Source organism: Kryptolebias marmoratus, linkage group LG5 (genome assembly GCF_001649575.2).
Source record: "Kryptolebias marmoratus isolate JLee-2015 linkage group LG5, ASM164957v2, whole genome shotgun sequence".
Classification (NCBI taxonomy): Eukaryota; Metazoa; Chordata; class Actinopteri; order Cyprinodontiformes; family Rivulidae; genus Kryptolebias; species Kryptolebias marmoratus.
Genome location: NC_051434.1, coordinates 4,728,910 through 4,743,374, shown reverse-complemented (window position 1 = coordinate 4,743,374; position 14,465 = coordinate 4,728,910). Strand labels below are relative to the sequence as shown.

At 37.6% G+C, this 14,465-nt stretch overlaps 1 protein-coding gene and 3 gene segments (V, D, J or C); all 4 read left to right on the top strand.

The window, feature by feature from the left end:
- Nucleotides 1-811: 811 nt before the first annotated feature.
- On the top strand, nucleotides 812-1,535 carry LOC108247810. The segment is given in 2 exon segments: nucleotides 812-1,107; nucleotides 1,183-1,535. Coding segments are annotated over 2 exon segments (441 nt in total).
- An 885-nt stretch (nucleotides 1,536-2,420) lies between these two features.
- On the top strand, nucleotides 2,421-3,116 carry LOC108247811. The segment is given in 2 exon segments: nucleotides 2,421-2,581; nucleotides 2,758-3,116. Coding segments are annotated over 2 exon segments (360 nt in total).
- Nucleotides 3,117-4,114: 998 nt separating this feature from the next.
- On the top strand, nucleotides 4,115-4,759 carry LOC108247809. The segment is given in 2 exon segments: nucleotides 4,115-4,319; nucleotides 4,410-4,759. Coding segments are annotated over 2 exon segments (426 nt in total).
- A 1,983-nt stretch (nucleotides 4,760-6,742) lies between these two features.
- Nucleotides 6,743-14,465, top strand: part of LOC108247812 (carcinoembryonic antigen-related cell adhesion molecule 5-like) — a 26,781-nt gene continuing 19,058 nt past the window's right edge. Inside the window, exons 1-5 of the mRNA XM_017436182.3 lie at nucleotides 6,743-6,899; nucleotides 7,072-7,401; nucleotides 9,840-10,003; nucleotides 10,657-10,783; nucleotides 12,450-12,728. Of these exons, the coding sequence (XP_017291671.1) occupies nucleotides 6,851-6,899; nucleotides 7,072-7,401; nucleotides 9,840-10,003; nucleotides 10,657-10,783; nucleotides 12,450-12,728 (949 nt within the window). The 5' untranslated portion in view covers nucleotides 6,743-6,850. The remainder of the gene's footprint in view (nucleotides 6,900-7,071; nucleotides 7,402-9,839; nucleotides 10,004-10,656; nucleotides 10,784-12,449; nucleotides 12,729-14,465) is intronic.

Genomic DNA, 14,465 nt, shown 5'->3' with positions numbered 1-14,465 from the left:
AACCTTTGAAATAAAACATTTCTCTAAACTACAGCAACAACTTTAGTAGATTAACTTTATTATGAAGAAAATTCTTCATACAATTAGAAATTTTGTACTAACTATCCAAACAAGTTGATCAGAGTATAATTTCTTGTCTTGTCCTGTCCCTATAAAGTTTAAGATTAAACACTATTTCAGTTGTAGTTATTGTATTACACTATTAATAAATATTTAGAGAAAAAGTATATTTTATCAACTACACACATAAAATTGTTTAACTTCTCTTTCACCTGTACCATCACTCTGAGATCTTTTTCTCATGAATTATTTAGAATGTGTGGCATAAATCAAGTAATAAAAACAAATATATCATTTGCTAGACCTAACAAATAAAATCAGTACATTTTAAAGATTCTAATATGATTTCAGTTTAAATAAAATATGAAATAAACTTACTTCCAACATCCAGTTTGGTTCCTCCACCAAAAGTCCACCACAGTGACACAAACTGACTGAACCGTCATACAAAAACCTCTGACTGCAGAGAGACACGGCTCTCTGACTTCAACACAAACAAAGCTGCAGAACATTTTAAGAAGTGCAAAGTTGATAAAAGAGTGCTTCAACAAACTGTTCACTGAATGTTTTCAAAAAGGTAAATATTTATGCATAATTTTTATTGTAAAAACTGCATAAATGAAAAGGTGCCTTGAAAACTGTGCTGTGTGATCAGGTCCACATTTCAAAAACTCAATGTGTATTTTTATACTTACTAAGAAAAAAAATGAAAACTAAAAACATCAATGATCTCGAGGCTGATGCTAATTATATATATTTTGCTTTGAACATCATAAAAGTGACTACATTACCAAAAAACACTGATACATTAAACAGCATCATCATATTGATCCAACATCCAGTTGGAGTCAGAAGATTTCCATAGAGAGCCTCTTTGCATCAGCAGCTCCATGCTCCAGTGCTCTGGGAGAGTTTATAGTCCTGAGAGTTGAACCCTGGATGACTGACAGCTGTCCTTCATGACAACAGAAGACACAGAAATCCTCCTCATCAAAAACATGACTCTGACCTGCGTCCTCATCTGGACTCTCCTCTGCTTCACTCAGGGTGAGGAAAATGATTTGCAGTGGAGCTGAGCTTCACCTCACCATCTCATGTCCAGTGTTTCTTCTCTCTCCTCAGGGTCTGATGGACAAAATGTTGTTGTGACTCAGCCAGCAGCCAAATCAGTGCAGCTCGGTCAGACTGCCACTATTGACTGTAAGGCCAGTACAAAACTATCAACATCTGAATGTAGCTCTAACTCACAACTCTGCCTGGCCTGGTACCACCAGAAATCTGGAGAAGCTCCTAAAGCTCTGATCTATGGAACAATACAAAGATGGTCAGGAATTTCCTCCAGATTCAGTGGAAGTGGAGCAGGGAATGGTTTTGACTTCACTCTGACCATCAGTGGAGTTCAGGCTGAAGATGCTGGAGTTTATTACTGTCAGAGTTATCATTATATCAACAGCCAAGCTGTGTTCACACAGTGAAAAAGCATCGTACAAAAACCTCCTTCAGTCTGACTGAACAGAAACTGAAGTGTTTTCTGCAGCTGGAATCTGCTGCAGAGACTGAAACACTTCACTGAACACACAAACTGGATGTGTCAAGTTCTTCTTTTAAACACTACAATAACAGTAAAAACAAATTCTAAAAATAATGTTTATGTTATAGTTTGCTGAAAAATTTTGAAAAAAGTTGTGGATATGGCTTTCAATCCATATTTTATTAAATCTTTGAAAATCTATAATGGGCTATAATATTTTTTTTTTCTGTAAAGGCAAAGTTCATTTTATCATAAATAATTCCTAAATAGTAATAATTTTAAAAGATTTCTATATCACAATAGTTTTAGAGATAATTAAAAAAAACAGGACTTATTTTCCTTATTTAAATTTTCACACTGTGATTTATAATTAGAAAATATAATTTATTTATTGAATTATTAGCCTTTTTTGCCAGGCAAGTCCCACTGAGATCTCAGATCTCTTTTTCAAGGGAGGCCTGGGCCTGAAGGCTCCCTAACATTTATGTTTTTAGACAGGATAAGCAGGATGTGTATCATTTATCATTATAAATGACAAATTATTCTATAAATTATAAGTTATTTTTGTGTTGTTCAGAAAAAAAAGCATTGATTTAAAAAAAACACACAATCTAATGATTTTTTGTGTATTCTTTAGTTTTTTGTCATTTCAGCCTGTTCACTAAGAAGGGATTATGTCCTGCATGATAAACTGATTTAAATCTAAATATGAATTAAATTAAAATACACAAAATGCAGATGAAGCTTCCTGTTTACACATAGCTTAATGAGATCAATTTGTTTATTTTACAGGAGGATTTTACCAGCAGTGAGGAGGAAACATCCTGACTCTGTGTGTTTGCATGTGTGTCCTGCCTCTCTGCTCCCAGCTGTTAAGAGCTCAGTGTTGATCAGTGGCTGTCCAGGTCTTTCAGAGACACTGACACACCGGCAGCACAATGATGATGTCACTGACTCTCCTGCTGACCACCCTGGGGCTCCTTGTTCACGGTGAGACTCTCTGCTGAGAACTTTGGTTCAGGATGGAAACAGGATCACCACAGTAATGTTCTGCTGTGATGCAGAAACACTGAAAGAAGCAGGACCTGTCCTTCTTTCTTTTATTTTTCATGCAACATTTATTGTCATCCTCTGTTTTTAATGATAATCACTGTTTTGTTTTCCAGGTTCATCAGCAGATATTGTTGTGACTCAGACTCCTGGAGCTCAGTCTGTTGCTTCAGGACAGACTGTTTCTATCAGATGTAAAACCAGTACAAGTGTTGGTACCAATCTGCACTGGTACCTTCAGAAACCTGGGGAGGCTCTGAAGTTCATTATTTATAGAGCAACAGCTCGTCAGTCTGGAGTTCCATATCGTTTCATTGGAAGTGGATCAGGAACTGATTTTACTCTCACCATCAGTAGAGTTCAGGCTGAAGATTCAGGAGTTTATTACTGTCAGCAGGGTTACAGCAGACCGTTCACACAGTGATACAACGTCGTACAAAAACCTCCCTCAGCTGGAGAGGAACTGATCTGACTCAACAGCTCCTTTTTCAAGATAATAATAATAATAATAATAATAATAATAATAATAATAATAATAATAATAATAATAATAATAAAAATAATAATAAAAATAATAATAATAAGTTTCACCAGTTCCTTGCATTTATTTAAAGAAAAAATTGAAACTCAGACAACATGAAAATAATCATTTTCTCAAAACTACATGAAAACTAAAATTGTAAGTATAATCTTTTTAAACTTCAGCACATTTTTGGATTCATTTTTAGATTTGTCTTTGCTTTTTTTAATTACAATAAACCTTTTGATCCTCAAGGTGTTTGTGTCCATTTTTATTAAACAAAAATACTAAAGTTTAAAGTGAAAACCTTTTTATTTTGTATTATCTGAATACTGTTTCTTACTGAATGTAATTCAGTCACAGTTCTCAATAAAACAAGATAACTTCATTGTTTTCTTTTTACAAATACTTAAGAAAAATTGCCTTGATAAAACTTTGTTGAAACTGGTTTCTAAGATGTGAAAATTTAAAGTTTTGAGTATTTTCTATTGATCAACATAATTATCAGATAGTAAATGTCACTGAAAGAAAGATAAAAAGAAAAGATTTGATAAATAAAAAGCAGAATCGGTTCTTGAGTTCACCTCAGTCCGTCTCTTTTAGGTTTCCACAGTTTGAATGAAACTAAATTTCTGTGTTTCAGTTCCGTCCATGATCTCTGTAACCATGGTAACATACAGGCATCACTGCTGAACCGTAGCAACAGAAAGGTTTCAGTGCTAACGCCAAACACTTAAATTAGAAATCATTTAGTTTAGTTACAAGAATTAAAAAGGAGGCATAAAGTGAGAACAAAATGCTAATTATTCATTTGGTTATAATACATTTCATTTTAAATATCAGAACTCATAAACTCATCATCTATACAGAACTTTAAGTTAAACCATGACAGTAAAACCTTTGTTTTAATTTTGTATAATGACAATGTATAAAAACACATTATTTGTAGCAGCCAATCAGAAGATTTCCATAGAGAGCCTCTTTGCATCAGCAGCTCCATGCTCCAGTGCTCTGGGAGAGTTTATAGTCCTGAGAGTTGAACCCTGGATGACTGACAGCTGTCCTTCATGACAACAGAAGACACAGAAATCCTCCTCATCAAAAACATGACTCTGACCTGCGTCCTCATCTGGACTCTCCTCTGCTGCTGCTTCACAGGTAAAGTCCAGAGAATCAAACTCCTCTCCTCTGTGAACATCTGTCCCTCTGAAATGAAGCTGCTTTATGTTTCTGTCTCTGTGTCCTCAGAGTCCAGAGGACAGGTCTCAGTGACTCAGCAGCCTGCAGCAGTGAGCTCTGCTGTTGGAGGATCCGTCACCATCAGATGTACGACCAGTCACGAGTTCTGGAGCTGTAGCAGTGCTTACTGTTTAGCCTGGTACCAACAAAAAGATGGAAAAACTCCTAAGCTGCTGATTTACCACACCAACCAACTTATGTCAGGGACTCCAGCTCGTTTTTCAGGCAGCGGATCTGGAACTGACTTCACTCTGACCATCAGTGGAGTTCAGGGTGAAGATGCTGCAGTTTATTACTGTCAGGGTGCAAATACAATCAACAGCAAAGCTGTGTTCACACAGTGAAAAAGCATCGTACAAAAACCTCCCTCAGTCAGACTGAACAGAAACTGCACTGACTGCAGCAGCTGTGAGCTGTTACCGACACAGATACTTTTCACAGACAGAAAATGGCTTTAGCATTAGGAATAAGCCAAATGAAAAGCGCAGAAATTGCACACTTTTTCTTGGTTTGATGACACTCAAAGCTGAGTGTTGGGTCTAAAAAGAAAACTCAGGTGCTGACAAATACATTCCCAAATAGACAAAATTAAAAATAAGTGAGAAAATAAACGAGAGTTGATCAAGTTAAGAACAGAAGGTGGAGACAACAACCCTTTAAATGTCATCTGAAATTCAGAATATATGGTATATAATGTAACAAAAGCGCTCATAGGTATAGAAAAAAAAGCTATTATATTATTTGTAAACGTGGTTAAAATGGTTGATGAAGCTCACTGAGACACAGTGTGAGACAAACCTTTGGTTATGATTCATGTGGACTGAACACTGTTTTGAATTTCATCAGCGTGTCGCCATCTACTGATGAAAACTGTCCATGCAGACGGGCCCTCTGTGGTGTCATGCAGTCGTATTACACTCTATGTTCAGGATGAGGTCTAAATAATGTTTTCAGTATCTAAGCCACAATGGGCTGAGCATGACACCCCTTACTGACTCGTTTAGTAGTTTATAACATATATGCAGACAGTTTTTGTAATGGTTTTGCAGATTTTGTTGATGTGTGCAACAATTTTTCTTTTTTTTCCTCTTCTCTTCTATTAGTTGTTTTGATTGTAGCATTTAAAATTCACCTGAAACCCACCCCAAGGATCCACCCCCCCTCCAAACGGTCTCTTCTCAGTACAAGGAGTAATAATCCTGACTCATCAGATTGTTTTCAGCTCTCACCAACAGGTCCCATTAAACCTCATCTTTACCTTGAAACTGCAGAGCAGATATGCTGCTGCGACATCAGTTCTCATAAACTTTATATTTTTGTTTCATTAAAAACTGAACCTTCTGAAATTTAAAGGGCCTTAAAATCCTGGTGGTCATTGTTGAGATAAGAGAGAAAAGGTTTCTCTTCTCCTCTTGCTCCTTAAAAGATCATCACTTATTTTTATTTTGAGTTTGAGTTTCTTCTGTCTGAACTGACTCAGCACCTGAGTTTAAGCTCCGAACACCCAGGTCTTTACCTGAGGCTTTTCCTCAAACCATAAAGAAGTGTGCAGATATTTTTTAACAGCGTTTCCCCATCAGCTTTGTTACTGCTCCTAAAAGTCCACCAGGTGGCAGCACCATCACAGTCTTTAATAAAGGACTATACAGGAAAATATTTCTTAGAATTAGAGATGTTTTTGTTTTATTTTTTTCCTTTTTTTTTTGTAAAATATGACTTACTCCTAAACCACTTAGTCATCTTATAGTTACAAATTCTATTTTTAATTAGTCCAGAATTCAGTATGGGGATTTATCTCCCTAAAAATGATCTATAAAACATTTTTTTAAAAAGTTAAGTATTCATATTTATATTTTAGATTAAAGTAGTTCTGCCATGCTCTTCTTTAGTCTGGCTTTTTATGCATTTCATTAAAGATTCAAGTGTTTGCTTCCTTTAAATTTCACCACATTATTTCAAAAATAGATATACTTTTAGTCAACCACAACCTAATTACTTAACAATTATAGCCCACTTACCAGCAACGAGAGGAAAATAAGAAGAAAATAGACCAAAAAAGATCACCCCACACAGACATAAAACAACTACAAAAGAGAACTGAAAATAAAAACATAAGATCTGTATATCAGGGTGGGGTAGAGACTTTTAGTATCTGCACATAAAAGTGATTTTTTTTATTATTTTTTTGTTTTTTAAATTTTTGAATGAATGAAGGACTGGCGTGCTGACATGATGATATATCCGTGTTTGACAGAGACTGGGTGATGTCAGAGTGCTGCAGATAAAGACTGGGAGTGTGTGTGTGTGTGTGTGTGTGTGTGTGTGTGTGTGTGTGTGTGTGTGTGTGCGTGCAGCCTACACCTTGTCTGGGTGTGTCCCTCCCTAAAAGCAGCAGGTTCTGCCGCAGTTTCTCTTCTGCGTTTCTGCTGGGAAGACTTGAACCGTCCGGGATGGAGCTGTTCGCCTTGAAGTCGCTGCTTTTTGTCTTCTTCTTACCTGGTGAGGCTCGTCTGATGGCAGACTTTAAGATCTTTGAAAAAGGATTGTTTTTAGTCGCTTTGTTTTCAAAGTTCCTGCAGGAAACTTTGCGTGGAGCTTGGCTGACTTTGTGATTATTGTGCAGTTCATGTTCGCAGCTTCCTCTAACGACAGCTCGTGTGTTTGTCCACAGGTCTCTGCGCTGGGACTAGTGTTCTTCCATCGGGTCCAGTGGACGTACTTTTGGGCCAGAATGTGACTCTGAATATCCTGGTTCCGATAAAAGAGGGCGACATCATAATCTGGAATTACAGCGACGGAACGGATACTAACAATGTTGGTAGTTTGCGTCCAGGCGGGCCACAAATTGGTGATTCCTACAAAACCAGAGCTTCTATTGACCCCAAAACCGGGTTCCTGACCCTGACCTCCGTAAAGAACGAGGACAGCGGGGACTATTCAATCAACATTTTACAGTCGTCTGGGGGTATACTAACAGGAGAAATTAAAGTCCGAGTTCTGGGTAAGTCTGATTTTGTTACAGGTTACCCGGTGGATAGGCGGATCTATAATAGGACTTTTTTTTTTAGCCGAGGCTGATCTTGTTTGGTTTTATTCTCTTCCTCAAACCAGGATTGCTTTGAAAACTCTTCTCCCAACCTAAAACAGCAGCTCACATAAAAATAGTTGCTTAATGACTCAATCCAGGTCGGCGCTGTCACACTTGGTTCAGAGCAGGTATCCCTCCGCCACCAGGAATAACTGTGTCAGTAATGCGTCACCTGGCAACCAAAGGGTTTAAGTCCTTTTTAAGGACCATGTTCTGTGGCAGAACAATACAGAGAAACTATTGGACTTTTTTGTTGTTGTTTCTTTGTTTGTTTGTTTTTTTACTGCATAGCATGTTGTGCCTTTTTATAACCCATAATATTTATTAACTCTTCATATATCTTCCTGAGGGTTTCTTCAAAACAAAAACAAATTCAACATAGAAACATGAAAAATGCAGAAATCGCCAGCAGTTACACACACCCTGAGTAACACTGAGCTACCAGGGTGTGGTTCCTCACACTGTAGGCTTCAATACTGGTGGAATGTGTGTGTGTGTGTGTGTGTGTGTGTGCATTGTTGCATTACTCTCAGGTGTGAGTGCTTTACAGTTAGCCCCTGCTTTAGTCTCCATTTGAGTTTTAGAACAGAAATAGGCCCATTATATATATATAGATTATAGAGAGTTTGTTGATGTCCTAATTGTAGAGCTGTCTGTTTAAGAGGGATCATATTTCTCACCTGGGTGCAAAAATGAGTTCAGTACTACAACTATTAACACCTGTTGCTAACACTGTAATATAGGTCACTGGGCAGAGCCAGTTTAGCTTACTGTACACCAGTACAGGCATTTTGAATAGCAAATGATCAAACTGTCCGAGAAAGGGTTGGTCCTTCTACTCTGTTATTTAAAAAGGTTTCTGAGTTTGACAGAAACCCCAGGATGGTTTACAAAAAGGGAATAATTAAAATGAATAATAATTAAGTGGAGTGCTGAAAGCCTTATTGAAGAGGCGAGTTTTGAGTTCTGAGGAGTGTCTGGATAAAGTCCAGTGATGTCTGTCTGAGCAGCTCAGGGGGGAAAGTGGGAGCTGCCACACTGAAGGCTCTGTCCCCAGAGCTTTAGAGCTTAGTATGAGGGACAGGAAGTAGACTCACTGCTGGGTATTGGAGTATCTGAGACTGTGTGTATGGGTGCAGGACATCTAACAGGTACTTGGGGCCAAAACACTGAGCAAATCAGTGTACGTGTGTGTGTGTGTGATTTGAATTGTGTGTTCAATGGGCAACCATTGTGTCACCCATTGTGTGCTCAATGGGGAAATGGGGGGGAAAAAAAAGCTGCATAATGGAAAGTTCAGGGTTCAACTCCAAGCTGGGGCTTTTCTGCTCCCTGTGCATTTGCAGGATACTATAGTTAAAAAACATGACTCTTTGGTTAACTGGTTATTCTAAAGAGTCACTAGGTGTGGCCGTGAGCGTAAAACATTTGTTGCTTGTCTCTGTCGAGGGTGTACTCCTCCCTTTTCCCAGTGACCATAGGAGATGGGCACCACCTTCTGACAGCCCTGAACAGAAACAGGTCAAGAAAATAGATGAATGTGAGCATGAGATTTTGCCATCATGAGACACTGTTCAAAGTGAAGTCAGAATATCATTCTCGTGAAGAAGCACCAGTATCTGCAGCTGTATTGATTTCTGCTGTTTGAAAGATCAGTCATGATTCTGCCAAAAACTTAGGTTTAAAAACACCTGGAAAAATGTGTCTTATCTTGAAAGTAACTACTGTGAATTTTGTCAGTGTAACTCTTTGAGTTCTCAGTCAGATCTACTTGCCACTCCTTCTCATTGTTTTCACACCCACTCTTGCCTAACCGTCAGTACACAAACTGTTCTTTCAGAGTTGCTACTCCAGGATTATTGGAAACAAGTCAAACATGTTTAGTGTAGCACTGTCTTGGCCACTTTAATTTACTGTATTTAAATGTCGATTTTGGTGCAGGAACATGATTCTGTGAAGAAGGGAGTCAGCCTTGGGCATGCTTGTTATTAAATCCTCTGCCCTCTTGTCATTAGGAGTAGAGTTTCATTAACAAAGCTACTGATTGCTTAAAATCCCAGTAGAAATATTTATATTTCCTGCAGACATTTTGCAAGGATTATATTAAAATGAAATACCTAAAGTCAAAGAGAATCATGTCACTGTAGAGTTAATCCTTTAGACTGGGGTATTATAAAAGTAATTGTAAGACTGTTTAAATTTACCAGCATCATCTGTCAGTATTTGGATATTAATGACGATGTGTCATTTATGTTTTTTTTTTATTTTTATGTTTGTATGCTCGTGAAAGCACCAAAATCTCTTTCTATATTTAGCTGTTCCATTATTTCAAACTTTACATTTCTCTGCAGTGCCAGTATCTGACGTGGTCATCAAGTCCGACCCGACTGAAGCCATCGAGCACAACAGCACCGTGGTTCTTACATGTTCTGCCTCGGGCTCCTTCCTGACCTTCACCTGGACCAACGGCACCAAACTCATCACCACTGATGGCGAACGGCTGACTGTGGCAGATGTGAGTTTATCCACGGTTTTCATGTTTTAAATTGTGTCTCATTAATTATCAGCTGTTTTAACTTTCATACTTTTCATCATTCAGTCATCTTTACAATTATTCTTTGCTGGAAGTAAATCAATTAATTTAATTTTTTTTATTATTGCACCAATTCACAATAACAGCCATCTAGGGCATCCTACAGAAAACCAAACAAGTCTAACTTGTATCCAAATGTATGAAGTCCGATTCTGTCCAGTTCATTCTAATAAATTTACTTACACTTAGTCCAGGACAGTCAGGTATAGATTAGGAATACATGACAATACCGTCAAATTCAGGAAATTATAAAATGCCAGGTTGCAAAGAGTAAGAAGCTAGAAGATTGCTTTTAGTCATCGTCCCCCATGCAGAGCAAGCATGTGGCATCAAGCGACTTGAATAATGGAAGACGCCTCCTGCAGAAGCAGACTTAGGATGGGCAGCCAACTGCCTCAACCAGCCAAATTCATGATGTCATGAGCTGATTTTTAACGAAAGAGAAAATGCTGCATTGATTCAACAAACTAAATCACTGACATTTATTTATTTTTTAAGAACAGCTCTGTTAAACATATTGTGTTAGGATTAATGTGTTCCACATTATATCGCTAATTTTTTTTTCTTTATCACAGAGTGACGGTTCCAGTAAGCTGACGATCAAAGATGTCCTCAGGTCAGACCTGGTTGGTCCCATTTACTGCAACGCTAAGAACTCAAAGCAGCAAAGAACGAGTCCCCCTTTCAATCTCACAGTTTATTGTAAGTATTTTACTTACACGTCTACTGTTTTGTAGAGAAACTCCTGATGCACAGGATTTAACATGTTTGGGCTAAAAGAGAAGGGAGGAATGGATTACTCCAGAGACGGGTCAGATTACCACTTAAGAAACTTCCCCTGCTTCGCCTAAAATATGTAGCAAGTGGAATAATTATAGTCCCTTTCAGTGGGACTATTAAAGCTTCTATTCCACTTTTTTCTGTCATTTTGTTCCTGTTCATCTTGGAAGCTTCATTTCAATTTTGAGGCAAAATGTTGCTTCTTTTGTATAAAAGGTGACAAAGCCAGATGCTGTGGAACCTGTTAGCTGGAAGTCTGAAAAGCAGGCGGAACAGGTCTTCTGTACATCATTGTTCCCCAGAATACAAAGTCACTATTTATGTTAATAAGGGACAAAACCTAAAGTCTGAAACTCACTTATGTTGACTTGAGAGAGTGGATGTCATTGAATATAGGTTTATGATGAAAGATTAAATGATTCAGTGATGAACATCAATGCATTTTTTTTTAAATTTGTTAATTTTGTTTTGAGATTAGTGAACTTGTTTCCAATTCTCTCTCAGTTGTTGGTCCTGAGCTAATTTCCTTTATATCCGTCATGACAGTTAGGCAGTTACCAGCATTCTTCATTCATTCCTTTGGACTGCCATTGTTTGGCATGTTGCACTTGACTGAATGAGCGCCACGCCTGTTCGACAGCAAAAGGTTACTCCAGCGCCATTGGCTGCCACTCCACTCCAACAGGCCATTTGTCATAAATACTTAATCTACCTTTTTGTTGCTTTGAGTCACACCCACGCATGAGCGTTCACATTATGCCTGGAGTTATTCCTGTTAAGACTTAAATCCTGTTCAAATTCTGGTAAAAAAGCAGGTATCATGGTAGTCTTGTAGTTATTTAAACTACTGCGTTTGCAAACTCCTGCCTGTGTTTGCAAGGCACTCCCTTTCAGCCTGTGCTGTCAAGCTAAAACCACATTGTGTACACAGCAACCTACACCTCGTCTCCTTCAGCATGAATAACCTGAAAGGCAGTCAAACCACATCGACCGCAGCTTAGTCCTGTTATTAATTAATCAAAAGCTCCCTGCTGTAGTTCAGGGGGGTTAGTGTGGTCAGGCTGTCTACGAAAAAGTCAAGAAACTTCAAATTTTTTAAATAAAATCAAACTGATATTTGTTGCTGTTGTTGTTTTTACATCATTTGTTTTTATAGTTTGATTTAAAAGTTATTTAAAAAATGATCAGGCGTTTACTTGGAAAAGTAATAAACATGATGTTTAGGCAATGATAACTAGTACTTTTTGTGGTTGTATGTATTTATTTATTTAGCCCTGTTGTTTTCCACTACCTTTAAGTTAATTAAAAAAAGCCCTTGGAGATCTTTGTCAGGTTTAAATCCTTAAATTACAGAAAAAAAGCAATTTACAGTGCATTAAATTGCTATAGTTTGTTTTGTTCTGAAGCTTGTAGGAAAAACAAACAAAAAAATTCACAGATGTAATTACACCAACAATTCAACAGTTGTGTACAAGTGAAAAAAGGATTAAAGAAATAAAATAAAAAGTCAACATATTTTTCATGTAATCTCACATTTGGACCAAATTAGAAGCTTTCAATTCTAATATTCTCTCCTGTTGTTCCACAGATGGACCGGAGGACGTGACTATAAGCCCCATGAAACCGAGTGAGTACATAACGTCCAACTCGGACTTTAACCTGACATGTGCAGCCCGCTCCAGCCCGCCGGCCACCTTCACCTGGTACCACAACAAAGATGAAATCAAAGCCAGCGATCCCATCCTCACCCTGAAAACCATCGAAATGCAGGGATTTGGAAAAACACTGGCAGACTACACATGCAGAGCCCAAAACTCCAAAACCAAACGTGTCATTGCCTCTCCTGGTGTCAGATTCTCCGTCATGGGTGAGTAATGGGGCAAAGCTTTCTGGGAAGTTTGTTTTGTTAAGTTATGTGTGATGCCAGAGGTCACAAATCACTTCCTTCCAGTTTTGCATCTGCTTTGAAGTGTTTGCGTTTAAGACTGATTCTAAACACTTTTCATAGAAGTTTTGAAATAAGTTCATCTTTAAGAGTTTTGATGCTGTGGAGAAAAGGTGACGGTTTTAGTCCTGCACAGCTGGTTAGTAACTTTTTATCTCCAAGGTTCTAAAATTAAAAATGTACAGATTGAACTCTTTTTCACATTATTACTGACATTAATATATTTTTCTGCAAGGTTTTACATATCCACATAGCAGACATGAATAAAACTTTTCAGATATAATTCCTTGTTCTAACTCTCATCAGAACTCTGACTGCAGCATTTTGGCTCAACTGAAGACTTTTTAAGGGGTTTTTAAATAGCCAAATAATAAAGAATTATAATAGTCCTGTCTAAAAATGATAAAGCTTTTCTGCATTATTTTGAGACAAGATGGTTCTAGTTATAGTGATACTGCACAAGTGGAAGAAAGCAGTTCTGGTAACATTTTTAATGTGGGGGTTAAAGGTTCTTTACATCAGTGAACTCAGAGATCATAGTTTATACCTGAAATATTGTGTAACACACACAGAAAGAACAGGTGTTCTCTCTGATTTGCTGCCAAACAGTCTTTTCCTTCTTGATTATGCAGGATATTGCTTTCCTGTTGGCGACAGACCGTATTTTTGTTTGTGTTTATGTGTAAAACCTGCTGGGCTGGTGGATAATATTACATTTTGTCCTGAATAGCTTCTGGGCTTTTTTTGTCCTTATTTTATTCAGCTGATAAATGAATAAGCAGAGAGGAGGGAGTTAACTTAAGAAAGGAAATAATGTTACATTTTATTATGGTGAAACACTTTTCAAGTGTGAAATCACCAATATTACAATTTAAAAGAAAGAGAAAATAAATTTTTTCTTGTTTCATTTTGGCTTTTGTTGTTATGATTCTTTCTCAGACAAAACCTATCTAGTAAATTGATCTTATCAAAGGAGAACTAGCAAGAAGTTTTGTCATGTTCTGAAATATTACTGGACATGAAGACAGATGACGCAATTTCCTGTTGAAGCGAAGTTTCTACAGTTATTCTTGTTTTATTGTTGCGTTTGTTGCTACATTTGCCACACAGGATGAACGTATAAACTGTAATTCTTTCTCCTTCATGTGTTTGGATCTCTGTGTGCTGAGCTTCACTACAGAGCTGCCCTGCCCCGCAAAACACAGACCCAGTCAGAAATGTTGGTTCTTAAGAGGAATCTGTACAAATTCGTCACGCCTTAACTGGAAACAAAATAATGTTTGTGTATCATCGGGGAGGACAAAACTCCAAATTTCTTCGGGATTGAAAGCAGAACTGATAACCTCCAGCACTGTTGAGTCTTTTAGAGATGGTTTCAGTTTTAATTCCTACACAAACAAGTTTTTAAGCGCTTCATGGTATGCCACACTCCCCCGCATAGTTTAAGAACAATTGGTACAAAGCCAGTACCAATGCTATGTCCAAACAAAACAAATGCAGAAAAGATGACCCAATTTCAACTACTTAATTATAAAACCCTAGAGGAAATTATAAGTCAATTAAGCTCCAGTTCCTGCTGTCTGGATGTGTTACCCACACATTTCTTTAAGAAGGTTTTGCCTGTCGTTGCTAATGATTTGATCCAAATAGTGAACTCAT